General features: G+C 37.3%; 1 protein-coding gene across 4 annotated transcripts in view; it reads right to left on the minus strand.

The window, feature by feature from the left end:
• Positions 1 to 344: 344 nt before the first annotated feature.
• The window catches only part of ERCC6L2 (ERCC excision repair 6 like 2), a 149,610-nt gene continuing 122,592 nt past the window's right edge, over positions 345 to 27,362 (minus strand). For 3 of the 4 annotated variants that reach the window (XM_043976903.1, XM_043976902.1, XM_043976901.1), the window contains exons 18-19: positions 12,831 to 13,012; positions 7,773 to 8,833 (exon numbers count right to left, since the gene is read on the minus strand). In XM_043976903.1, coding sequence (XP_043832838.1) covers positions 7,861 to 8,833; positions 12,831 to 13,012 — 1,155 coding nt within the window. In that variant the 3' untranslated portion in view covers positions 7,773 to 7,860. Of the gene's footprint in view, positions 1,144 to 7,772; positions 8,834 to 12,830; positions 13,013 to 27,362 lie in introns of those variants that run through there. The other variant, XM_043976904.1, reaches the window with a different exon arrangement.

Genomic DNA, 27,362 nt, shown 5'->3' on the forward strand with positions numbered 1-27,362 from the left:
CTGTGCTAATCTTCACTGTGTTGGGATACAAAGAAAGGCACACATATAGTCCTTGCCCTCAAGGGGATCACATTCTAATGGGGGAGATAGCATGTAAACAACTATGTATATACAAGATATATACAAGGTAAGTGAAAGATAATCTTAGAGGGGAAGGCACTAGTGTTAAGGGGAAGAAAGGCAGACTTCTTACATAAGGTAGGATTTTATCTGAGACTTGATGCTGAGCCTTCTAGACATGGGGAGCAGCCAATGAAAATGCCTGGAGTTGGGAGATGGAATGGTTTGTACAAGGAATAGCAAGGAGGCCAGAGGCACTTGATTGTAGGATATGTGGAGGGGAGTAAAGTGTGAGAAGAATGAATTTTGTTTTTTAAAAGGTACAATTTTACTTTTTTCAAACTAAGATATTTACCAAAACCTTAATACCCCAAAGATGCTTATTAAAAACTCCAGCACCTCCAGTATTATTCACTGAAATGATATCATGATATTCTAATATTTTGTATTTGAATCAGATCTAGCTTAGATCATTAAGAAAGCTAGTTGTATATAAAATGTTTCAGTGTTTGAAATGAACAGCCTAGAATACAGACTGAGCAGGGATATAGGTCTTTATTATCCTTTTGGAAGTCATCTAACTGACAACCATCTGGAAGGCTGACAATACCATTTCCATACCATCAAGCTGCATGTATATTTGGTGGGTTTCCCGGGTGAACAATTCGAGTACTGGATCAGCAAGAGCTCATGTTTACGTTGTATCTTGCTTTCTGCAAGCCTACAGAAAATTGTAATGTTATTAACAAATATCACTAACCTGCAAGGGATTAAAATATGTAATTTGTCTACCAGGTGGTATAGTTGGCAACCCAACAGGCAGTTTCTTCAGTGTATCAAGGGCCCATGCATAGGTTTTTCTTAAAGTTGGGATGTCTCTACTACTTATCACAGAGTAGAAGAATATTGCACAGCTTGTGGTACTAGACATGAATTCCAGTTCAGTATGGATCTAGGTATCTGAAACTAGAACACAGAAGGCTAGATCTATGATTTCATCAGAATAGGGAACTTCTGGAGGAGGAAGCTCACTCTGTCAATTTAAGTCAGCATCTTCTCTGAAACTTGGCCTCAGAAAGTTGCCTAGAATAGAAAAAAAAAAGTGGTGTGATCTGCCCAGGGTTACAAAGCCAGTATCTATAAAACCCAGGTCTTCCTGACTTCAAGACTTGCTCTATTGCCACTATGCCCAATATACATATTATTGCTGTGGAGTATTTTTATGAAATATATCTCCATGCTTCTGTGCCTACCCCATGCTGGGGAATTTCTGATCTTTTTTATGTTAGACTACACAGACAATGCACTGTCATCACACATGTTTTATTGGATATAGCATAGTAAAATTGTAAACAATCTGCTTGGCTTCCTTTAAACCTCCTCCCAGCCTGTAGGTCATGGGAAACATTAAGGGAAAGGTTTATCTGTTTGGAATCTACCAAGATTGGCTCTGTGAACAAGAAACAAGAGCTGTGATCAGTCCCTAGGCTCAATCTCACCAGCTGCTATGGTTTCACGGCGGCTAGAAACCCCATTCCACTCTGGTCTTTGCTTGCTCCTCTGTTTTGCCCCTGTTATGTCTTAGTCTTGTATTCATCCTTTGGTCTTCACTTCTACCATCAAAGCTCTTCAGGATCAAGTCTCAGATTTTCCTTTGATGTGACCAGCTTAGCAGCAGCAGTTGTTTGCCTATACAGTGCCTAGCAAGGAATCAGTGCATAATAAATGCTTGCTAACTGATTTTCTGACTGCTTTTCATCTGTGACCTCAAGGAAAGAAAGGAATGGAATGGTAAATTGGAAGACATTTAAAAGCAAAATGAAGGGAAGACTCAGGTATTTGGAGGTTTCTGGACAGCATACGTTTTCCTGCTATTCTCAGTGCCTTACTGATTTCCTTATCAGACTTCTGGGAGGTTTCTGGGAGGGGAGGAGAAGCTGCCAAGGATACCTGGTACATGTTTAATCATATGACATACTTCCCACCTCTCACTGGTGATATCCCAGAACTTTTTACTTAAGCCAAATGAAAACAGGGGAAAAAACTACATATACACTATGGTGAAGTATGCTGAGTCATTTAATTCTTTGAGAACAATTAATGTCATTAGGAGCAGTTAGGTGGCACAGTGGGTAGAGTGCCAGGCCTGAAGTCAGGAAGACTTATTTCCCTGATTTCAAATCTGGTCTCAGACACTTACCAGCTGTAAGATCCTGGACAAGTCACTTAATTCTGTTTGCCTCAGTTTCTCATCTGTAAAATGATCTGGAGAAGGAAATGACCAACCACTCCTGTATATTTGCCAAGAGGTCAGGAAGAGTCAGACAAGACTGAGACAGCTGAACAACAGAAAAAAAATATGTCCTTTCTGAGTTATAGACCTAAAACCCAGGAAAACCAGAGGATCTCCCACCTCAACTTAAAAATAAATATCCTTGAAGAAAATCAACTTCTTTTGCCTTGTAGTTTCTGTTGCATTTCATTTAGATGGAATTTTGTATGATTACATTCCATTTATTGGTGGACATTTCAATTTTGAAAAGAAAAACTAAGAAGACCCTCTCACCCTGCTCGCCAAAGAGAAACATTTCTAAATGGAGAAGTATCTTAGTTGAGACTTGTGTCTTCTTCCTAAGCCAAGAGCGCTTTTGAAAACTTAGTAGTAGAATGATGATGTTCACTCCAGGTTTCTGATTGGAAAAAAAAATGCCCCCTTTGTTAAATTTACCCTTAGTACTATAAAACTGGTATACTTCAATTCCTAATAAAAATTAAAGGGTGTCAAATGGAATTGAATATTTAGTCATGATGTTGTACTTAAAAACAACAGTGTCAAAGATCTTGTTCATTTGTGCTATTCAATTCTCATCTGTGGTATGACTATAAAGCAATGAGATGGATTTTAGAAGTGCTTGGTAGTGACATCACACAAGGTAGAGATAAATAGACTAGCTAAATAACATTAAGCCGTTAGATTTATGCTTTGTGCTACATTTAAGGTCTCAACTATTGTACATGATTACTGGCTCTCTGGACTTTACCTCCTCTGCTCCAAAAGCATTTTCACCCTGGAAATGCCTCCACCCTTGAGGCTGTCCCCCTCCTTTCACTGGTGAGTTCTTGCCTAGAGCCTCCATTTGAGGAAATGCCTGAACCACTCAAGTCTCTTAATTCCAAATGAACCATAGCTCACTCTCTCTTGGCTCCAATTCTGATTCTCTGGAACTTTTTACCTTGTTCCCTTCTCCCCCTATTCTCCACTCCTCTCTCCCTTGGGTTTCTGAGTTGTTTTCCCTTATTCTAAGTCCCATTGAAGGTAGGGCTTGTCCTTTTTGCTTTTACAAATATCCCTTCCACATTGCGCAGGGTTGGGGTGGGATAGGGAGGACTAAGGGGCATGGTGCTTCCTCCCCAGTCTGGAAAATGTATAAAATTTTATGGTTCTCCTTTCGTACCCGAGAAGAAGTCTGAATTTTTTTTCTTTTCCTTTTATGGGGTATTTACAGTATTTTACTGTAAAATTTGGGTTGATGTTATATAATACTATAAATATAGTTTACGCATTTCTGAGTTTCTAAACTTTTTCTATGTTGTCCACAGGCCTTCGTGTGTTGTCTGTGGCTTCCGCAAAATGTCCCCAAAATTTCCATTTAATTTTTTTTTTTTTTTAGTGAGGCAATTGGGGTTAAGTGACTTGCCCAGAGTCACACAGCTAAAGCGTCTGAGGCCAGATTTGAACTCAGGTACTCCTGACTCCAGGGCCGGTGCTCCATCCACTGTGCCACCTAGCTGCCCCTCCATTTAATTTCTTAATGCAGACCCATGACATAAAACCATGATGGGGAATGTCACGATGTGGAAGGGACAAAGTGCCTGGCATGTAGTAAGCACTTAATAAATGCTTTTTGATTTGACTTAACAACTATTCTGTGAGGTGGGTACTAACACTATTATCATTCCCATTTTATAGAGGAGAATACCAGGGCTTGGAGAGTGACTTACTTAGAGTCATTTCAATCATAAATGTTAGAGTCATGTACTGAACTCCAGTGTTTTGGTCTGGAAGTCCAAAACATTCTATTCTGTATGCTATTCTTTATCACTAAGAGAAAACAGAGAAGAGAATGGAGTCTGCAAACCAGGATAGTGAATCTGATTGATTTCTGGAAAAATTCTAGCATGTATTTTTTTTTTTTTGGAGGGGCAATGAGGGTTAAGTGACTTGCCCAGGGTCACACAGCTAGTATCAAGTGTCTGAGGTTGGATTTGAACTCAGGTCCTCCTGAATTCAGGGTCTGTGCTTTATCCACTGTGCCACCTAGCTGTCCCCTCTAGCATGTATTATTAAAAGAATGGTTAGTTAATATCTTAGAAGAGGTGATCAAGAAAAACCATTATGGCTTTATTATGCATAGATCATACCAGAATAACCCTACTTCCCCCTCCCCTTTTTATTGTTGTTACAGAGCTACTAGACTAAAAGTTCTCAGCTTAACATTTCACAAAGATTCTCATGATTTTCTTATGGAAAAGATGGAGAGATGTGATCTAGCCACTAGTAGAATGAGGTGAACTGGGAATTGTTTGAATGATATGAAACAAAGTGCAATCCCTAATGCTTTAATGTCCACTTGAAAAAAACTGCAGTGGAGTGCTTTGAAGAACTTTGTTTGGCTTTTTACTGTTTAGTATTTTTTTTTATCAATGATTAAGGGACTGAAATAATTTTCACCAAATTTTTTGCCTTTGACACAAACATGGTATGATGGTAGAGGTAAGATTCATAGGACAGGATTCCACAGCTAAAAAATAATCGCATTTTAGAAGTAGAATGAACCTTAGCAATCATCATTTTTACTGTGTAGCAAACTGAAGACCAGAAAGGGGAAGGGAGAGCATAACAGAAAATCTTGACAGATTGGGCCAGTGGGCCAAGTCTAATAAAATAAAATTTAATAGGAACAAATGTAAAGGCTTACATTTAGGTTCAAAAATTTAACTTCAATAGTGCAAGATAGAGAAGTGGCTACATAAACCATATTATCTGTTTTCCAGCCAATCATCCTCATGTCTTCCCAACCAGAACCATCATGGACTCTGGTGAGCTGCTGATTCAATTCCTGGTCAAATCCAAACCAAGCCACCTCCCTACTTTCTAATTCTCCTTCTGTGTTGTCTTCCACTAATAGAATGTATACTCCTTGAGGGAAAGGCTATGTTGCTTGCTTGTATCTATGTTCTCAGTGCTTAGCACAATTCCTGCCACATAGTGAGTGGTCAATCAGTCAAAAAGCATTTATTAAGCAGCTACTGTATGCCCAGCATTGTGCTAAGTGCTGGGGATAAAAAAAGGCAATAAGGGGGCAGCTAGGTGGTACAGTTGATAGAGCACCAGCCCTGGATTCAGGAGGACCTGAGTTCAAATTCCGCCTCAGACACTTTAACACTTACTAGCTATGTGATGCTGGACAAGTCACTTAACCCCAATTGCCTCACCAAAAAAAAAAAAAAAAGAACTCATGATAGAAAATGTTCTCCACATCCAGAAAAAAAGGCAATAAATTCACAATCTAATTGACTAAGTGCTTAATAAATTCTCTGTTTATCCATCTAGATATCATTTGGTCTGAAAAAATTCAGGGATTTTTAGAGAACTACATGCTAAATGAGTCAACAGTGGGAGAGAACAGCTAAGAAAGTTAATGAATCTTGGACTGCATTAAGAGAGGCACAGGGTCTAGCCATAAGTAGGTGATTGTCTTGGTGAACCTTGCCCTTGCCCTAATCAGACCCCATCTGTTTTCAGTTATAGGTGCCATGTTTTAAGAAGGACACTTAAGCTAGAGAGCATCCAGAGGGCAAGAAGGATGGTGAAGGGCCTCAAGTCAATGTATTTGAAAGACTGTTTAAAGGAACAGAGGATACTTAGTCTAGAGAAGAGAAAACTTAAGGGAGACAAAAGTAAAATTGGCTGCTTTGGGAGGTAGTGGATTCTCATTCATTGGGGTAAAGGCTAGGAACATTCTGTAGTCTTCTAAATGAGATACAAATTACTCAGAAGTGTTCAGCCTAACCATCTACATAGCAAAATCCACAATCTAGATACAGAAAGCTTATTTCAAATACAGTTAAATGGACAAGCCATATATATGGCTTTGTCCATAGATACAACACACATATACACATGCATATACATGCATATATACATGTATATACATATATGTCATATATGTACAAATGCAATATCTTGGACAGCCTCTTCAGAAAGACAATGAATTGGGGGAGAGAAGACTGAGATATTTGGGAGATTTACAGCACTCTTAGTGACCCTAAGTTGCTTCTCCTTGAAACAAAGCCCTACCTTTTTTATACCTATAGTTTTTCACTAATGCTATATCAATATGAAGGTAGGACTACAACACTCTCCCAAGAATTAAAGCTGTAGGTTTCTCAAAGGGCAATAAGGAGGTACATGGCAGGTATGAGTAGGCTACAGGTTCTTACCAGTGAAGAACTACAAAGGATAACTGATGTAAATATATATGATTAAAGAAATGCTTAAGTGGAAAAGAAAAATCAACTGTTCAATATAGTAACAGCGAAGAGTGACAGTAGGATCACTGTGCTTCATTGCAATGGTAAGAGATCTGAAGAAAGGTCTCCAATATGATGGGTGGACACTCCCTGAAGGATTTATTGGAGGACATGGATAAGACTAACACAAGATGAAAAGGCATGAATGAAATAAAAGATTCGTCAAAATATCACAATTTTAAAAAAATGCTAGAAATCCACAATAATGCAGTTGTTAAAAGGAAAAGAATACTTGAATTAAAGTTTTCCAAGGCATGGTGAGAAAGATGAGTTACTATATCCTTGGAGATTAAGAGAGGAAAAGAGAGAGGACATAGGATGATATTGAATAAGAATTCTGAGGGTGGATGAATGAGTTGAATTCCACTTATTGCATGGATGAATGAATGGATGGATGAAAAAAGCAGTTATTAAGTGTTTACTATGTGTTAGGCACAGTGATAATAAGTACTGGGAATATTGAAAAAAACATGTCAGTTCCTACCCTCAAAGAGTTTACATTTTAATCAGATGAAACGATATATATTGGGGAAAGGCTGCTAGGGAAGGGTGCTGGTCTGTGGAGTCAAAAGGCTAGTGAGTTAATTCACATGGGATCTGTCTGATGTCTCCCTTCCTCAAACAACAGTAGTACTGATGTGATTAAAGTGCTCAGAGCAAGAGGCAGAAAGCAGAATCGGGAAGAATAGTATGGACAGAAAATGTGACCAGTGGCAAGATGGCCTAGGTCAATTACTACATGGAATGAGAATCATGGTTTGTTTTGAGGTCAATTCCATGCAACAGGCTAGGCGAGTTTGCATTCACTTAATAATCAAGACAGCATAGCCCCAGTGGGCTTTAGGAAGATGGAGAGACTTGGTCAAACACATGATAAATATCTAGACATAGAACCTAAGATTTCTGATGATTACTGAGGTGCTAGTTCCCATTATATTTTGCTCTCCTATTTTCTTATAGGTAAGAAGCTTGACAGCAGATGCCTATTCTACAATGAGATAGCATACTTAAAAATTTCAAATTAGTTATGTTTTTCTGTACATTCACATAGAATATATTTTATTCCCTGAGAAGAAAAACAAAATGCAAGGATAGTTAAATTAAATATATTTTTCAGAAATTAATTCTATTAATCACAATTAGCATTTCCTCCCAACACGAACATTTATAGTTGATCTCTACAGGCTTTGTAATTCACTTTTATTTCTAGGTATCACAGTATTTGCTGGGTGCACTTTCATGTAAATCATCTGTCTCATTTTTTTTCCACAAAAATTTCTCATTTGACTTCCAAAGAGGCATTTCGAGCTCTTCGTTTCTTTTAGAGGCTGTAGCAAGGGGTGCTTTTTCACACAACATCTCTATTACTGCCAAGTCGGTGAATTTACTAAGACTGTCATCATTCTGCTCATTCAATATGTCCCAGAAATCCCTTGGCCGCTGCTTTGCTTTTTCCACAGGCTTTGAAAGAGCTTCCCTTGGCAACTGTGTAGGACTGTTCCCGTGACTTTTAAAGAGGTCATCAAGAATAGAAGTGTCACCAAGTAAGTCTACCACAGTGTTGTCCTCTAACATTTGGTTTTCTATCTTTTTGTTTTCAGATTTCAAAAGAGGTTCGCTTCTTGAACACTCTGTTCTTGTAAAGTCCTGTTGGTCCTTAATAGTATTTACTAACATTCTCTTACATGTTTCAGATTTACTGTTCAAGGAGTTGGATACTGAAGTATTTTTGAATGCTTGGCTCTTTTTCCCATTGACAATCTCTTGGGTAAAACCACTGGGTAGTTCCTTAGTTTCTACATTATTAGACAAAACTTCTCCACAGGAATCATCATTTTGAAACTTATTTACTTTTTTTTTATGCCTTTTTGGATTGCAGATTTGTGCAGTCCCACTGGTAGAAACCTTAATGGCTGAAGAATCAGAATCCGACAGATTTTTTTTCACCAGCGATTTTTTCATTCTAGATTTAGTCTTAACATTTTCTCCTTCCTCATTATTAGATTTGATCAATTCTGAATCATAATCTGCAAAAAATTCTTTTACCTCTGGATACTTGGAAGTGTAGAAATCTCTTAGCATTTTCTGGCGTTCTTCTGATGTGGCATTTATTATATGTCCAGCAAATTCTTCCACAGAAGACGAACTGAAGAAAGAAGCCATTTCTTCAAACTGTTTCCTATAGTATTAATGAACAAATTGGGGATTATTTTTCCTTTCCTTTTACTTTTAAAGGGAGACAGAACCATCAATAATATGTAATTTAGGGAAAGGAATGCAATCTTTTAAATTTAACCCAAAAGGTCTAAATTCTGCAATAAGCAAGGTTTTTTATTGAAAGAAGAATATCAAATGGTGTCGTAGCTAGAGTCAAAGGCTAACTTCTCTTTATGGTCAATGGAAAAAATTTTACTTATTAAGTTACCATTTTTTCTTTTTGGTAACATAGTTTTTAGCTAGCAAATATTCCCAAAGAATTATGTGCTTCCACCATGCTATTCACGTCAGTCAGGCAATTTCACACCTGAGAATAATTTGCATTATTTTGATATATTTGAGTTTGGGGTAGCTACAAGTGGCAGAGTGGATAGGATTTCTTTACTAGCCTCTCTTGTTGTTATGAACAGCTAGGTGATACAGTGGATAGAGTGATGGGCCTGGAGTCAGGAAGACTCCTCTCCCTGATTTCAAATCTGGCTTTGGAAACTTACTAGCTGTGAGACCCTGGGAAAGTTGCTTAACTTTTTGTCTCAGTTTCCAAATCAGTAAAAATAAGCTAGAGAAGGAGATGGCAAACCACTCCAGTATCTCTGCCAAGAAAATCCCAAATCAGGTTGCAAAGAACTGTATACCACTGAAAAATCACTGAACAAAAATATTTTAGTCCTAAAAAATATGATTAAAATTTTTTCATAGGCACCAAGAACTAAGTTGGTTTTAAAGAATAAAATGAAAAACATTTTTAGGAAAATATTTTAATTTTATTTCAAGGGCCACAAATGCACACTGCTACTTTGACATATTTATTAATAACCCTAAATATGAGGTCTTTAAGCAATCTACCATTTGTGCAATTTTTTTGCCTAATTTATTGAAGAGAACTCCCAATCAATGCTACTAGCTGGAGTAAGAATTCCAAGAAAAGCACTTATAAAATGTATCCTTAAAATCATCATGAATAATAATAATGATGAGATGTATTCATATTTATTTCACATTTCACTTCAAATCACTTACTCTTTTTTTTTTTTTTTTTTGCAGGGCAATGAGGGTTAAGTGATTTGCCCAGGGTCACACAGCTAGTGTCAAGTGTCTGAAGCTGGATTTGAACTCAGGTCCTTCTGAATCCAGAGCTGGTGCTTTATCCACTGTGCCACCTAGCTGCCCCCAAATCACTTACTCTTGATTGCAATTCCAAATCCATTTTCACATGTACATCTACTTTCATTTATTTATATTTAGTCTCTGTATCATAAAAGTTTCTAGTACAAGTGGAAGTATATCAATATATTCTTCTAGGTTTCCTAAAACCCAGCTGCTGCTTTCCCTATGCTATCTCAGTCATTTGCAGCTTTGTCAGAATATTTAACAAGGCAGATGCAAGCTTCCAAATTTCATTCTGGAAACTAGCAATGCTCTTACTGGAGTTTCAAAGAAAGGAAACAAATGAGGCCTTAAAATAATCTATTTTTCATTTCACACAAAGAAAATGGAGATTAAGGTTATTTTGTTTATTAATCATATCCAAATCCATTTCCATGGACTTTCTAATAAATATTTATGCTTGTGAAGATTAAGTGATTAATTGGCAAGATTAAGTGGCAAGGTTAGATGCTGATGTCTTTATTTATCCACAAACTTGGTATTGTGTTCATAGCTGACAAATAAGCTTCACTTTTACAATGCCAAAAAGATGACTTCAGCTATAACCCGACAGTCCTACTATCTCTAGAATAAGAAATGGCTCTGACTCCATTTCCTCTGGAGATAAGTACGTATACTCATTGTATATGATACATGAGTTATAATGAAGAATTTAGTTTCATTTCTGCCTCCTATCTAATTGGAATTGATAGTCTTAAAACTACATTCTCTAGTGACTGAATGAGCCACAAGCTACAATCAGGGTTAGTTAGCCTCAACTCTGGAAGGAACTTTAGTTCTTCCAGGTTACCACTATGATGGTATCTCAAGAGCCTCTTAAAAAAAGAGACTGAAGCTAGCTGAGCAGAGAATAATAAGACTTAGAGCCAGAAGGAAGCTCAGAGTTAGTTTATTCCAACAACCCAATTTAAGCCCCAAGAGGTGAAATGCCTTGACTTAGGCAAAATAGGTGCCAAGTAGCAGGAGGGATTCAATGCTTTGACCCTAAATCCAAGGCTCCTTCCCCTACATGCTTTTCTCTCTTTCAAATGTCCTTTCATATAGTTAAACCTCCCCCACCCCCCAACATATCAGAAATGGTTTGACCATCAATACTAAGACTCCAATTTTGCTTGTTCTTGTTTTGGGAGAAAAATAGAGTGGAACTAAATGTACTTTCCCTGTATGCCTCTTTCTGAAGCAAAGTGAAAGTGGAGGTGTGAAGTCTGCTTAAAGAGCAGTACAAATTCCCCATACTGGCAAACTGCCATTATGATATTTAGGGCTTAAAGTAACTTTTAGAAGTCATCTAGTTCAATCCCCTCATTTTATACATTAGGCAACCCATTACCAAAGGAGTGAAGTATTTATCACAGGTACTATACTGAGGAAAAGAAGTGGTAGGAAATGTACTGATATCTCTCCTTTTTTGTTTCTTGCTTCCAAGTCTCCTTAAAGAAGGAAGGAAACAAGCATTTATTAAGCACCTATTATGTACCAGGCACTGTTCTAAGCACTATACACAAATCTCATTTTATCCTCACAAGGACCCTGGGAGGTAGGTGTTATTATTATCCTCATTTTATAGTTAAGGAAACAGAGGCAGAGAGAGGTTCAGTGACTTGCCCAGGATTATACAGCTTTCTTTCTTTTTTTTTTGTTTGTTTGTTTGTTTTTTTTTAGTGAGGCAATTGGGGTTAAGTGACTTGCCCAGGGTCACATAGCTAGTAAGTATTAAGTGTCTGAGGCCGGATTTGAACTCAGGTCCTCCTGACTCCAGGGCCAGTGCTCTATCCACTGCGCCACCTAGCTGCCCCAATTATACAGCCTTCTAATTGTGTCTAGGTCTTCCTGACTTCTGGCCCATCACTCTACTCCCTGCATCAAGGAATAACCTGAGTAGGGCAAACAGAAACAGAAAGGCAAACTCTTACTGTGGTGTTGAGCTAAAGGCCCAGGACTTAAGGGCTGAAAATTTTTATTTCCCTTAGAGTAGAGGTGTCAAACGGAGCACTGCAGAGTGCTGCCTGAACCAGATTAAAATGCATTTGAGAAATATTTAACAAAACATATAAAAATACAATAAAACCTAGATAATACATTAGCAGCCTGTAGAGATGTTTGGGCAGCAAGGGGGTGCAATGGATAGAGCACCAGGCTTGGAATTAGAAAGACCTCTCTCTGAGTTCAACTCAGGTCTCAGACACTAACTATGTGATCCTGAGCAAGTCATTTAACCCCATCTGCCTCAGTTCCTCATCTGTAAAATGGGATAGAGAAGGAAATGGTAACCACTCCAGTACCCTTGCCAAGAAAATCCCAGATGGGGTCACAAGGAGTTGGACATGATTGAAATGATTCAACAGCAAGAAGAGATCCTTGTGTATAGGTTAGTGGCCCTTGAGTTGGACACCATTGCCTTAGAGCTTAGTTAAATATAGTTACTGTCCACTGTCAATTATTGCCCATTTAATGACTCACGAAATATCTAAGAGGTCAGTTCTAAATCCATTTATGAGTAATTGTGCTTGCTTGAGAGGTGTGGCCTTGCAAATCTGTCTTTAATCTATAAAACCATTTGCGGTGCTATTAGGCAATTTGTTCATATTTCTATGTATTCTACTTAGAACATTAAAAGATTGTTAAATCTATTTTAATTTAGAAAAAAATCTACATTATTCTCAAATATTCAGATTCCGGATATGGACAGAACTCAAAGAATCTGGACTTTTGATAAAAAGTTCTAGATTACTTGACAGGATTTACTCAACATCTTATTTTTTCAATACTCAATTTCATTTTTAGCAACTGACCTTCTGATTCCTTTTGGAGTTACTCCCATTATGAAAGTGGTCTGGTCTACGTGGTGAACTTCTTTCTTTTTATAAATCACAGGATTTGTAATGTAAAGGGGAAGCAACTGATTTTCTTCACTTGGCTGCTGTCCTTTCTTAAGAATTTTTGTGTATGAATCTTTCTTTCTCTTCTCATATGTCTAAAACAAGAAAAGATACAAAAGTCTAAAAAAGCACATTATAACCTTTTTACTTTCATTTTTCATGAAGGATTTTATTCTTTCCCCTTCCCCCACCAAATGCTTAGGAACATACATTTAACTGAAATCATGCATGATTTTAATTTAGGTCTCAACACATATAAGACAGGGAGAAAGGGTTTGATGTGATTTAATTTTTTAAAAAGTTTTAAAAGTTATTAATGGGCAATATTTTTCAAAAGAAACCCAATATACCAAAATAATGATCTCAGGACAAATTCCAAGACAAATGGGTAGTTTGACACAATACTGTTTGTTTGTTTGTTGTTTAAATTCATAAATTGAATTCTCTTACAAAATTTAAAGGAAGCATTTTATATTTACATGGCCAAATAAATCAATAAACAATTATCTAATGTAACATCATTTTTATGTGGTAGGTGAACTGATAGAATAATTTTTGATTTTTCAGCACCCATTGTGTTTAAAGAATTTGTTAGTGATTCAGGGAAGACAATCACAGTCAGCTGGAATTTTGGGTCATATTTATTTTATGAAGAGGAGGTATGGTACAGAGCAGGGCTTCTTAAACTTTTTCCACTCATGACCCCTTTTTGCTGAATAAATTTTTATACGACCCCAGGTATATAGCTATATAAACTAGGTATACATAAACTTTTACTGCTGCAAAATTTTTCGAGGCCCCTACATTCAGTTACACCACCCCATATGGAGTCATGACCCAGAGTTTAAGAAGCTTTGGTATAGAAAGTAGAGAGTTAGTCTAGAAGTCAGGAACACCTGGGTTCCAGTTCTACCTGACACATACTGGCTATGTGATGCTGGGCAAATTACAGTCTCTCACTGTTAAAGGCAAGTCTCTGGGACTATATGATACAAAGCAGGTGCCAATTTCCCTTGCTACAGGGGATTTCCTCATCAGTAGAAGCTCCCAAAACCAATGAAATCTCGTCTAGTCCAAAATACAAAACTAAGAACAACAAAAAATTCCAACTCCAGCTGTTTGAGAATCATTTTCTCAACCTACATAATAACTAAGAAGATACTGAATAAGAAATCTATAACTATAATTTTCTACTTGAGAAACCAGAAATCGATGTTTAACTTGCACAAGACAAAATTATTTTTCTTTTAGATTTCATTGGCCAAAGGAATACACTGAGATATAGTTTTGTCTTTTTTTTTTTTTTTTAAGTGAAGGCTTCCATAAGAAAGAAAGAAAATTCCAGTTACTACACATGAGGGCATGCTTTTATGACTATTGGTCTGCGAACTGTATACATCACATCAACCAATGTGGGTAATGAGATGGTTTTTAAGTAGTAGAAATGTTCTAGGTGATATGTACATTTACTTTAAGATGGGAGACTGAACTCTCTTTGTAAGGCATTTATCTTTATCACAGCCTCAGGCACCAATTTTCAGAACCATACTAAATCTGGTCAAAATCAATCATCCCCTTTAAAAGCTACTGTATATTCCCAAAGAAATCATGGAAGGGGGAAAGGGACCCACATGTACAAAAATATTTATAGCTGCTCTTTACGTGGTAGCAAGGAATTGGAAGTTGAGGGGGTGCCCATCAATTGGGGAATGGCTGGACAAGTTGTGGTATATGAATACAATGGAATACTATTGTGCTGTAAGAAATGATGAGCAGGAGGAGTTCAGAGAAACCTGGAGGGTCTTACGTGAGCTGATGATGAGTGAGATGAGCAGAACCAGAAGAACATTGTACACAGTATCATCAACATTGAGTGTTGACCTACTGTGATGGACTATATTCTTCTCACCAATGCAATGGTACAGAAGAGTTCCAGGGAACTTATGATAGAAGAGGATCTCCAAATCCAAGAAAAAAAAAAAAAGAACTGTGGAGTATAGATGCTGATTGAACCATACTATTTCTTTTGTTTTGGGTGCTGTTTTTTTTTTTTCTATTTTGAGGTTCTGCATCAGTGCTCTGATTTTTTCTCTTGTAACAGGATTAATGCAGAAATAGGATTAATGTTATGTGTATATATATGTGTGTGTATATCTATCTATCTATATATATGTATATGATATATAGATATAACCTATATCAGATTACCTGCTGTCTAGGGGAGGGGGGAGGGAGGGGAGGGAGGGAGGAAAATCTGAAATTGTAAAGCTTGTATAAACAAAAGTTGAGAACTATCTTTACATGTAACGGAAAAAATAAAATACCTTATATGATAAAAAAAAGCTACTGTATAATAGAAAGACAAACGAAGGGCAGCATGGTCATGCTGAACAAGGAGACCAGTTTGATACAAAAAGTGGAACGTATTGTTCTCATAACACTTGTCCTGTCCTAAAAGGTATCTTAAATTATTATCTTATATGAAAGAAAATATTTGAGCTCTAAGAATAAGGTTCAAAGGGATTTGTGCCCTGATGCTTTCTCATGATGGAAAATGAATGCAAGTTGAATAAACATTAAAAGCTCACAATAAAGTCATGAAAACTTGTGATCTTAGATGAAACCCCAGCAAACAACATGCTGACATGAGTATAGATGGCAAAAGAAGAATAGAACCAATAATAATTTTTAAAAAACCACTCTAAACATCTTTAAGTATTTCTCAATTTTATGGTCAGCCAACGTGAATGTTTGTTTGTTTACATAATTCTTCAGGGTCTTTCTGACCTTGGCAAGTATGACAAAGTTTATGCTTCATATATATAAATTTATTTCAATCCCTTCTCTAAATTGTTCAGTATAAACAAGCTTTCTTAACCACGACTATCGGACATGTGGATCTTCTCTTTTTGTCAAATCCTCATGTTCTTAGCCAGAAGTGATTGTCCAGTGGTTCTGGAATGACCAGATCTTTAATTGAACCTGGGGGGGGGGCGAGTGCTAATGACAAAAAGGTGATGGGGTCCTTTGGATTAGGGCGATCTGGCAGTAGACAGTCAAAGTCACAAAAATGATAATGATCATACTCTCTGACCCAATAATGTCACTGTTGGGAATAATATGCTGAAAGTTGTAAAAATAAAAAAATGAGGTATCTGTACAAAGACCTCAAAAACAGCAATACATGTAATTACAAAAAATGGAAACATTTTAAATGTACAAGAAGAATGGAGCAGTTAAATAAATTGTGGTACATCAGCATAATGGAATTCTATAATATAAGTAAGACCTATACGTTTGAGGTATATAAAGAAATCTGGAAAAACTGGGAAGATCTGTTTGTTTTTTTTTTTAATTGTAAGCTCACTATATATAATGTAGAATCCAAAAAAATCCAATGGGATCTTGAACTGTATCATTAGGAGGGAGCGTCATAGCTTCCAGGAATAAAGAGGGGATATGCCTTCAGTACTCTGCCTTGGTGAGAACATATCTGCATATTGTGTTTGGTTCCGGGCACCAGAAACATTGATAAGACATTGAGAACCTGGAGAGAACCCATAGGAAAGCAATTAGCATGATGAAGGGTTATGAGTCCATGGCATATGAGTCCTGGCTGAAGGAAATGAGCATGTTTAGCTTATAGAAGTGAAGACTCCAGGGGGTCATGATAGCTGTCTTCAAGTATTTCAAGGGCTGTCATGTGGAAGAGGGATTAAATTTGTTCCATTTGGCTCCAGTGACCAGCACCAGGAGCAATAAGTAGGAAGTTGTAAAGACAAATTTAGGTATGATGTCAGGAAAAACTTCCTGACAATTAGAGCTGTCCAGAAGTGGGAATGACTGCCTTGAGAAGTGGTAGGATCTCACTCAATGGAGTTCTTCAAATGGAATTTGGATAACTACTTGTCAAGTAAGTATGTAATACCGGGGATTTTTTTCATGTATGGGTTGTATAGGTAGTGCTAGTCCTGGAGTCAGAAGACTCATCTTTGGGAGTTCAAATCTGGCCTCAGACACTTACTAGCTGTGTGACCTTGGGCAAGTCACTTAATCCTGTTTGCCTCAGTTTTCTCATCTGTAAAATGGCAAACCAGATCAGTATTTTTGCTAAGAAAACCCCAAAGGGGGTCATGAAGAGTTGGACATGACTGAAAAAGACTCAAAACAACAAAAACAACAATAACAATGGGTTGGACTAGATAGCTATTAAAGTCCCTTCTAACTATAAAATTCTGTGATTCTGTGTTTCAACAAGGGAGAATTGGAGCATTTTAAGCCATTACTTACTATGTGTCAAGTAGTATGCTAAGCAGTGGAGAAACAAATAGAAAAGCAAGATGGTCCTTAACTCTTGCAGGGCAAGGTATTTCACCTTCTTTAGCATAATTTTTTTTTTTTTGTGAGGCAATTGGGATTAAGTGACTTGCCCAGGGTCACACAGCTAGTAAGTGTTAAGTGTCTGAGGCAGGATTTGAACTCAAGTCCTCCTGACTCCAGAGCCAGTGCTCTATCCACTGCGCCACCTAGCTGCCCCAAATATTTAGCATCATTTTTACTGATAAGATCATCTCTGTTTCTGTCACTACATGACAGTGACAAGGACTCTGGTGGTGATAAGGCTACCAAATGTTGGGGAGGCAAGGGCTGGGTCTCTATAGGGCTATTGTTGTTGAGATCAGGTTGGATGAATGGCTAGTCAGCTGGAGGGGGAAAAAGATGGGACATTACTGTTCACTAGGGATGGGGAAATGGTTGTGCTGGTAGCAATGGTTTGGCCTACCTGGCCAATAACACTGGATTTTAAATCAGTGTCCTAGCTTCAAGTCCCTTAACTTCTCTCAGCTGCAATATCAGTAAAATTAGGAGTGGGAGTAGGTAATCTTTAAGGTCCTTTGCAGCTCTAAATCTAGAGTCCTATGATCCCCTTTGCCTTGAATCATTTGATTGGAAAACTATTAATTATGTACCTACTATGTGCAAGGAACTATAGCAAGTACTAGAGATACAAAGATAAAAAGGAAAAACAGTCCTCTTGGTAGTCTACTATGGCATCAAACATAGCAACACATCAGCAAATACAGGATAAGTGGAGGAAGGAGAGAGCACTGACTAAGGTTTCATGGAGGAGGTTGCATCTGAGTAGTAATGAATGAAGCTGGGGATGATAAGAGGTAGAGATAAGGAGGGAATACACTGTAGGCCTGGAGGACGAATGTACAGAGCTAGGAGATGCAATGTTGAGTTCTGGAAAGAGCAAGTAGGCTAATTTGGTTAGAAAATCAAGAGTGTGTGTGTGTGTGTGTGTGTGTGTGTGTGTGTGGGCAGCTAGGTTGTGCAGTGGATAAAGCACTGGCCTTGAATTCAGGAGGACCTGAGTTCAAATCTAGCCTCAGACACTTGACACTTACTAGCTGTGTGACCCTGGACAAGTCACTTAATCCTCATTGCCCAGCAAAAAAAGAAAGAAAGAAAGAAAATCAAGTGTATAACAGAAAGTAAGGAAAGGCAGGCCAGAGACAAATGGGAAAGATTTTAAATGCCAAGCTGAGGCCTTTCTATTTTATCCTCAAGAGACTAGGGAGTCAATGAAGTAGGGATTGACATGATCAGGCCTAATTTTTATGATATTTTGGCAGCTATGTGGAGGAGAGACTAGAAAAGGTAAGAACCTAAAAGCAGGGAGACCAATGAAAAGATCATTGTAACAGCTCAGATGAGATGTAATGGGGACCTGGACCAGAATGGTGGCCTTGTTAATGAAGAGAAGGGGATGAATGTGAGAACTATTATGGAGACACAGTTGAATGAATTAAGACACTTGGAAACTTATTGGATATGAGGGGAAAAGGAGAGGAACGAGTTAAAGATGATTCTGATATTGTCAACCTGGATGACCTGAAGGAGAGTAGAAACCTCAACAGAAACAGGGAAAGTCACTGGAGGGCAAGTTTAAGCTAAAAGATACTGAGTTCCCTTTTGGACATAGGATCATGGATTTAGAGCTGTAAGAGACTACAAACCCCCCACCTTACAGAGAAGTAAACTGAGGTCCAGTGAGAGTAAGCCACTTGCCCAAGGATGATGCCACTGGTACAATGAGGTGGTGATTTGTTGGCAGGAAAATGGTGATGCAGGCCTGGAGCCCGGGAGAGAGATAAGGGATAGGTACATGGTTTGGGGAGTTCTCTGTATATATAAAAACCCATGGCAGCTGATAGGATTTCCAAGGCAGTATAAAGAAAACAGTCTATTGCCCTCCATAGAGGACATACTTAGAGGATGCCATGTGAATGATATTCTAATAGCAAAGGAGATCAAGAAGGGAAAGTCACACAGGCACAAGGGGAACCAGGAGAAAACAGAAGCCCAGGGAGAAGAACATCCAGGAAGGTTGTGATAAACAATATTAAAAAGTGAAGAGAGTTAATGTTCACAAAGCAACATTTTGATTATTAACTATATAGCCTAGGTATCTAGATACTGGAAAGAGAATGCCCTGCATAAAAAAGATAAGGGGCATATGGTCACAGTAAAGTAAAATTTCCCATTGTAAATTAATGAACTGATTAGCAAATCAGTCAGTTTTTACTTCAGTGGTTATCAATTAATTTACCAAGGCCTGATCACCACTGATGAAACAGATAAAATGAGTTTCTGAAATGGCAACGTTGAGGACCAAACCTTGAAGCCCACAAAGGTGTACACCACTTGATAAACTGTCTCTAAAAGTAAGCCAACTTCCCTCTAAGCACCTTAACTACACTACCTATGTCATCATCTTGCTCTGGCACTGGTACTTTCCTGGGCACCTGTCCTAATCTGATGTACTAATAACTGAAAATAGTATCCAGAGAGACAGCCAAAAAAGCAGCTGTTACAGAGGCTTCCTTTTTTTGGGGGGGGGTGGTTGTCCACTGTTTTGGACAAACCCTCCCCCTCCCTCCTCATTCACCAAGTATTTATTAAGTGTGCCAGTCACTGTACTGGGCATTAGACTATAAAAGTAAAAAGTATAAAAGTAAAACCAGAAAGTCTCTGCCTTCAAGGAACCTATACTATACTCAGAGGAAAACATATACACAGATAAGGAAATATAAAATATATACAAAGTAAATCTGAAAAGCAATTTTGGTGCGGAGAGCATTAACAAATTGGGGGATCAGGAATGGCCTAGTATATCCTGTTTTCTTTTTTCATGACTTTCAAAGAGACCAATCGTTTCTGGATGTGCAGGTACTTACATCTGAGCATAATTGTCATATTAGAATGTCAGAGCCTGATTTAAGCTTTTCTTCACTCTAATCCTCACTCAATTCAATGTTTTTTTTTTTTGTTTTTATTTTCCACATAGTTAGTAAAGACTTCATAACTTATCTAATTAAACTTCCCCCACAAAGCAGAAAACCTCCTTATCAGCATTCCTGAGAGAGGGTTATTCAAATGGTTTGGAATAACACCCATGATACGGAGCATATTATTACCTTATGAAGGAGTTCATTCCATTATTAAATGGTTCTAATTGCTAGAACATTTTTCCTGATGTCTCCCTATAACTTCTAACTGCTGGCCGCAATTTTACTTTCTGGAAAAAAAACCCAAAACATAGTATAAAGCTGCTACCTCTTCTACACGAGACTTTCTTCAATATTTGATGATAGTTGTAATTTCTACCCTTAAGTTTTTCATTCTTCTTATAAAAAGCTTTCAAAATAATTGTGTGTGTGTTTGTGTATGTGTGCGTGTATTTTTTTCCCAACACCCTATTCTTTCCTGATTTCAAGGAAGTCTTCTTCCACAGAGGGCACTGGCTCCTTTTTTTGGGAGGAAAAAAATGTATAAGTAGAAATATATTCCTAGTCTAGATCGAAGATATCTTTGAAAAAATGGATTTTCTTTCCTTTCTTTTTTTTTTTTTTTTTGGTGTGGAGCAACGGGGGTTAAGTGATTTTCCCAGGGTCACACAGCTAGTAAGTATCAAGTATATGAGGCCGGATTTGAACTCAGGTACTCCTGAGTCCAGGGTCGGTGCTTTATCCACTGCACCATCTAGCTGCCCCGAAAATATGGATTTTCAAAGGAATACATCTCTGATTTTACACTGTTCAGTCAACAGTATAGCTGGATTTGATATGGGAAATTTTGGCTTTAGCACTGCTTGCTTCAGTTTATTCATCTGTAAAATGATAGGGTTGGAGAAGATGGTCTCTCAAGTTCCTTCCAAATCTTAAATTATGATTCCTTAGGAATGTATCAATTTCATACATCTTAGAATACTTGTCATTTGAATGTGGGACTGCCAACGTCCTTTTATGCTGCTTGTCACCCTCTTTTTTTCTTCAATACAGGGCCTGGAATTTTTATCATGACTAATTATTTTATCTAAAAGATACATTTCAGAGCTTTATGTACCACACATGTCTTGTACATTCTGAAGTCAGGATGAGTGATAAACATAATTTAATAATAAATTTAATGGCAAGATTTTCTTCAATGTTACGTATGATTAGGAGTGAAAAACAAATAAAAAGGGTTAAATTTAGCATTCTTGATTAAATGTGGTCCCATATCAAACAAGTATCTATGTCCTGAATCATGCGTTTGCTCTCTTCCTCCTCCTCTTCCACTTCTTCCTTCTCCTCTTCTTCCTCCTCCTCTCTCATTCTCTTTCTCCCCTCCTACCCCTCTACTTTTCAGTCTCTCTCCTGAGCCTGGTCCCTTGTCACTAACTACCTATATGACATTTTGAACTAGATGCCTCTTAGACATCTCAAAGCCAACATGTCCAAAACAGAACTTATCTTGTCCCCAAAGCCAACACTCTTCCGAACTTCCCTATTTCTGTGGAGGGCCCCACCCATCCTTCCAGTTATTCATATGTATAACTTTGAAGTCATCTTTGATTCCTCACTATATGTATCTATCTATCCTGTTAATTGCTATTACCTTTTTTTACTGAAGTAATGTAGAATAGTGGAAGAGTTCTGGATCTGGAGTTAGAAGATTTCATGGAAATTGTGCAAGTCCTTTGACCTCTCAAGGGCTTTGGTTTCTTTATTTGTAAAGTGAGGGGGTTGGACTAGAAAATCACTAATTTTCCTTCAACCTTGAAATCACAGCATAGCACATCATAGATCATAGACCTTAGATGTAGAAGAGACCTTAGAAGCCAGTGAGTTTAAATCCCTCCTTTTGGAGAAGAGGAAACTGAGGCATAGGGAAGGTGACTGACCCAAAGTCACAAATCTCAGAGCAAGGATTTGAATCTGGGTCTTCCTGTTGCCACTAACAAAACCACTTCACTATGCTTACTGCCATGATCCTGTGATGTATGCTATTGTGTAGCAGCACCTTCTTATATCTTTTAATGGAATTTCAAATGATTATATTTGAATTTAAGTATCAAAATGCTTTAAAAAGGAAAAAAACTATGTAAATAATTCTAATACAAAAATATTTAAAGATACTATAAAAGGATATGGATTATGACTTTCAATTACAATTGTACTTTGCACAACCAGCATTTATTCTCACCAAGCTGTGAAAACAAGCACCTTTTCATAACTCTTGGGAAGCAGATTTACACTTGTTCTGTGAACATGTCATAGGATTTAAAACTGGAAGGGAGTTTAGGGGCTATCTAGTCTAATTCCTTTTTTTTTTTTTTTTTTGTATATTAGAAAATTGAGGCTCAAGGAAATTAAGTTAACCAAAGGCAGACAGGTAGCAACATAATTTTTCTTCAATGATGTAACTAAAAGTAAACTAGGTAAAACTGTGAAGTTTCCAGAGCCCCTTTTCAAGTCTGTGTTCTTTTCCTCTTCCTTTTCCTCAGGGCTTTTTTGGTCTCTCTACCCAACTCCACAGATAAGGATCCCAAGATTAATCATTTATACTTATGGATTGTTTACATTTTATTATGAATAAATTTTAGTCAACTGAGTTCAGAAAAGTAATACGGATCGTGTTGGACATGGAACCAGGTAGATCTGGGTTTAAATCCTGCCTCTTAGACTTCTAGGTTGTTTTGCTTTTGTTGTTGACTTATTTGTCATGTTCAACTCTTCCTGAACCATTTGGGCTTTTCTTTGCAAAGATACTTGGAGCGTTTTGCCATTTCCTTATCCAGATCATTTTATAGATGAGGAACTGAAACAAATGGCATTAAGTGACTTGCTTAGGGTCACACAGCTATGAAGTATCTAAGGATGAATTTGAACTCAGGAGGTTGAGTCTTCCTGACTTTTAGGCCTGGCACTCTAAAAACTACACCACCTTGTTTTTTGTTATATAGTTTGACAAAAGTATGTTCCACACATCCATATTTGAATTTGTGATTATCAGTGATGTAGGTATACAAGCTTTAATTGTCTTGGTTAAATAAAGTTTGTTATTGTCCTGTTATTTAGTTTTCTAATAACTGCAAAATTAATCTGCAAAAAATCAAAATGGAAAAAACCTGCTTTAAATATGTAGTATTTATATTTTATAAAAATGAAATCTATTAACTATTTTAAAGATGTGAAGAATATATATTGAGGTTTTTTTCTCTTTTAAATGAAACCATGATATAATCAGTGTAGAGAACCAACTGTGAAAAGCATTCTTTGGCAATGAAGATCAGTCCCTTCTCTGAAGCTTACAGTCTTAGAGAACAGCCTGGAGAAGAACTAAGAGGTGAAGCGACTTGCTCAGAGTCACACAGCCAGTATGTATTGGAGGGAGGACTTAAACTCCAGTGAATCAAAGGTCACTTCTCTATCACTAGGCTGCCTGACATACTAAGGCTATATCAAGCAATAAGATTTTTTGGGGAAAAACTGTTCCTTCATGGCTAATGATTTAAGTTAAATTTAATCTAGATAAAATTAATTATAATTACATTTCAGAGCTATCAGTTTTGTTTTAGTTTTACACTTATTCTTTTATGGCATTTGAAGTTTCATGGTTTACAAGCCAAGAGTTAATCCATTTAAAAAATTTCTGCTAAGGTTTTTCTCTTAGAACCCCTTTTATCTGCCCCTCACCCCCACAAGCATCTAGAGCATTTCATTGCAGTAGATTTGTAAAATAACATTTCATTGAGTAGAAAAGTTCCTATTGAAGGGCTTGATGGAAAGATAAGATGTGAAATTTCAATGAAAAAGGGACAAATTTTGACTTTTTCCAATAAATGGCAGAAAGCAAATTTTGATGGCAATAGATGAAAATTAAAAGAAATAATATTCTTTTCCCCTCTCAACATAGTTCAGTGTTAGCATTTGTCACAATAGGAAAGTTTTGATACGCTGATGGCATTCTCAGAAGTACAGAGTTCTGCAAAGAAACTCTTTCCATGAATATTCAGCAAAGGGGAAAAAACAAAGCAAAATTTTAAAAAAATGTATAGGTACCAGGATAGAACATCAAGGAAGTGAGTAAAGATGATGGTAAAGATGAATCCCTTACATACTCATCACCAACAAATGGAAAGGAAACATTACAATTCAGGAGACCCAGTTTCAGTAGAAATCTTGGGATAGTTACTAGTTTCTATTTTGGCAGAAGAAATACTATCAGTAACCCATGCTATACTTCTAAACATGCTAGGAGCTAATTCATGGAGACACACTGCTACTCTATTCAGATAATACTAATTCGCGCCCCTCTCATTCATTCTATACCTCCCACATAGCATGAGAAGTTTAAGATGCTATAGAAAGCACAATAAAGCAGGCAATAGATCGAAAGGATGGGTATTTTGTCCATTCCAAGTTACCAGGTTGTAGTGAAATTTTCTAATAATCAAATGTGTATTGATTTTTTGCAGAGATGTTTTCCCAAGCAAAATGTCTAAGAGAAAATACTTTTTGGGGAAAAAAGTACAAGATGTTCCCTGTTTTAATTACAGACATTAAAAACATGTGACATATTTAAATATCATCTCAACAAAGCTACTTTCTATGGTACTCATAGAAAAACTCAAAATTCAGAAAATTAGATCAATGGAGATATGAATTTGTGAGTCAATGAGAAAGTTGGAAATAGGAAAGGTCATTTTCAACTGAATTAAAAAAAACAAGCAAACAAAAACCAGGCAGACTTAAAAACTTCTAATGGAAGCCTAGGCATTTTAAATTAAAAAATGACTAGTATAGATAATATTAAAGCTATGAACCTTATTTTCTAAGAATTAGATCTGATGTTATCACACAATGAGTGACAAATAAACCCCTTAGAGTAGCCTATGTCAACTTCTGCATAGATTTTTTAATTACTAAATGCTCCTTCATTTTCCTTTCATTATACACTGAAGAATGAAAGACAGCAATACTTTTGTTTACACATCTGTTCAAACGAAAGATAAAAAACATTCATTCTTTGGGAAAAGGCCAAATCTTGTAAATACATAGAAAGTCTTAAAATTGCTTGTCTTTGCAAAGCAAGGAACCTCACTTACTGTTAAAACATATGTCTCACTGTAAATAAATTAATACAAATGGCATCAGTACTTCTAAAATGACAAAACCTTTTAACTATGCCTGCAAAAGTACATGTATGTATGTGTGTGTTTTAAAGGTTCTTATCAACTTTTCATATTAATCAGTCAAGGTTTCTGCCTAGAGGTAGAAAAAATTAATGTAAACACAATTTTCCAGGGTCCCATATTCACAAAAACCCAAGACAAACATGATTTACTCCTTAAATTGTCTTAACTCACCCTTCTGGGCAAAAGCCAACTGGTTATAGGACCTACCACAAACACACACACTAATGTCAAATATCTTGCATAATAGGGAATTTTTAAAGACATTCAAAACTGAAAGAAAAACAACAACATATCCAACAACTTTTTCTAGATAAAAGTTTGCATTTTATGGCTCAGTTGTCATCTTGGAAAGGATACTTAACAATGAAAATACAAATGTTTTAAGTGCTTTTCTTTCTAAGTAGGCTTATCTTTGTAGAGTGCTTAATACTACACAGCTAAGAGACAGGACAAGTTTCATAACATTCTTTATTTCCTCTCCATTTTATTTAGGGACACAAAAGATAATGAAACTTGTGCTCTCAGTCTCAAGCATGGTCTTAAGGAATTTTGTTCAACTGTTTTTGGATTGTTGTGCTGGTAATATATTTTGAAAGGGTATTTTTTTGAGGGGCAGGGCCACTGGGGAAAATGTCTGTTGTATCAAAACAAAATATATCAATTCTTTTGAGCCTTTTGAGGGAGAGGTGATGAAGGGAGAGGTGAAGGAGAGATGATGAAACGGGCAGGTCCTGGAATGAAATCTTTTTGTCTAGAGTTGAAAGTATTTTCTGAGATCATTAATAAAGTTCTGTTTTAACCTTAAAAAAAAAAAAAAAGGTCCATGAAAGTGGAAGGAATTCAGAAACATTTAGCCATTTTGTCCACAACAGTCAACTATACAGATCTGTAGTAATGGCGACATGAAAGGTGGTTGAGGAACCCAATTTTCCCAAGTACACACTAAGAACAACAAAAAAACCCCAACCAAATAAAGCAATACTAAAGACCACCAAAAAGAAATGGCAGTAAGCTCCTCCATCCAGTCTGGGATTACAGAAGAAAAAGGCAAGAAGCCTTCAGGTACTAGGAGCAGGAATGCACCAGAGAAGGCAGAAGCTGGTGCTCTGGTAAACAAGCCTGCAGCCTGTAAATGCTTTCAGCCAGGATGCTCTAGGGAGATTGGAAGCTAGCCTGAGCTTTCTCAAATGGGCTTCATGTAGAAAGGCACTCTCAGTGGAGATACTCCAAGAGGTCAGAAGCCAGCAGGAACTCCAGTAAGTGGGGCCTGAAGCCAGTGGGATTTCAGCCCTGGCTTGTCAAAACAGTAAGAGGAGAAAGCCATCACCCACAGGTCACTGCACAGGGAGAGAGAGCTAGGCTGTTCACTCCTTGGAGCACTGGGACACTCAGCAGGAGAGAGGGCCAGCTCCATAACTGAGAGCACATGCCAGGGGATCTTACAGAAGTCCTGAGAACAACACAACCTCCAACATGGTACTGGGGCACATCAGGGACATAAGATGGGAGAGAACCAAGCCCTAATTAGAGATTGTGCAAGGAGAAAGAAAGGATACCCATTAACTAGGGGGATGAATGAGAGGATCATGGTATAGAAATGTAATGGAAAATTCCTGCACTGTAAGGAATGACCAAAGGAATGCCTTTCCTGATCTTCCTTAAGTCTTAGTGGTGTCTTCCCTCTGTTAATTATTTCCAATTTATCCTGTTTATAGCTTGTTTGTACACAGTTGTTTCCAAGCTGTCTCTTTTATTAGACCATGAGCTCCCTACCTTTCATTGTATCCCCAGTGCTTCACCTAGGGCTTGACACACAGCTGGCCTTCAATAACTGCTTACTGCCTGATCTGACTCAGAGAAACCTGGAAAAACTTATACTAACTGAGACAAAGTGACATGAGCAGAACCAGGAGAAC

Source organism: Dromiciops gliroides, chromosome 1 (genome assembly GCF_019393635.1).
Source record: "Dromiciops gliroides isolate mDroGli1 chromosome 1, mDroGli1.pri, whole genome shotgun sequence".
Classification (NCBI taxonomy): domain Eukaryota; kingdom Metazoa; phylum Chordata; class Mammalia; order Microbiotheria; family Microbiotheriidae; genus Dromiciops; species Dromiciops gliroides.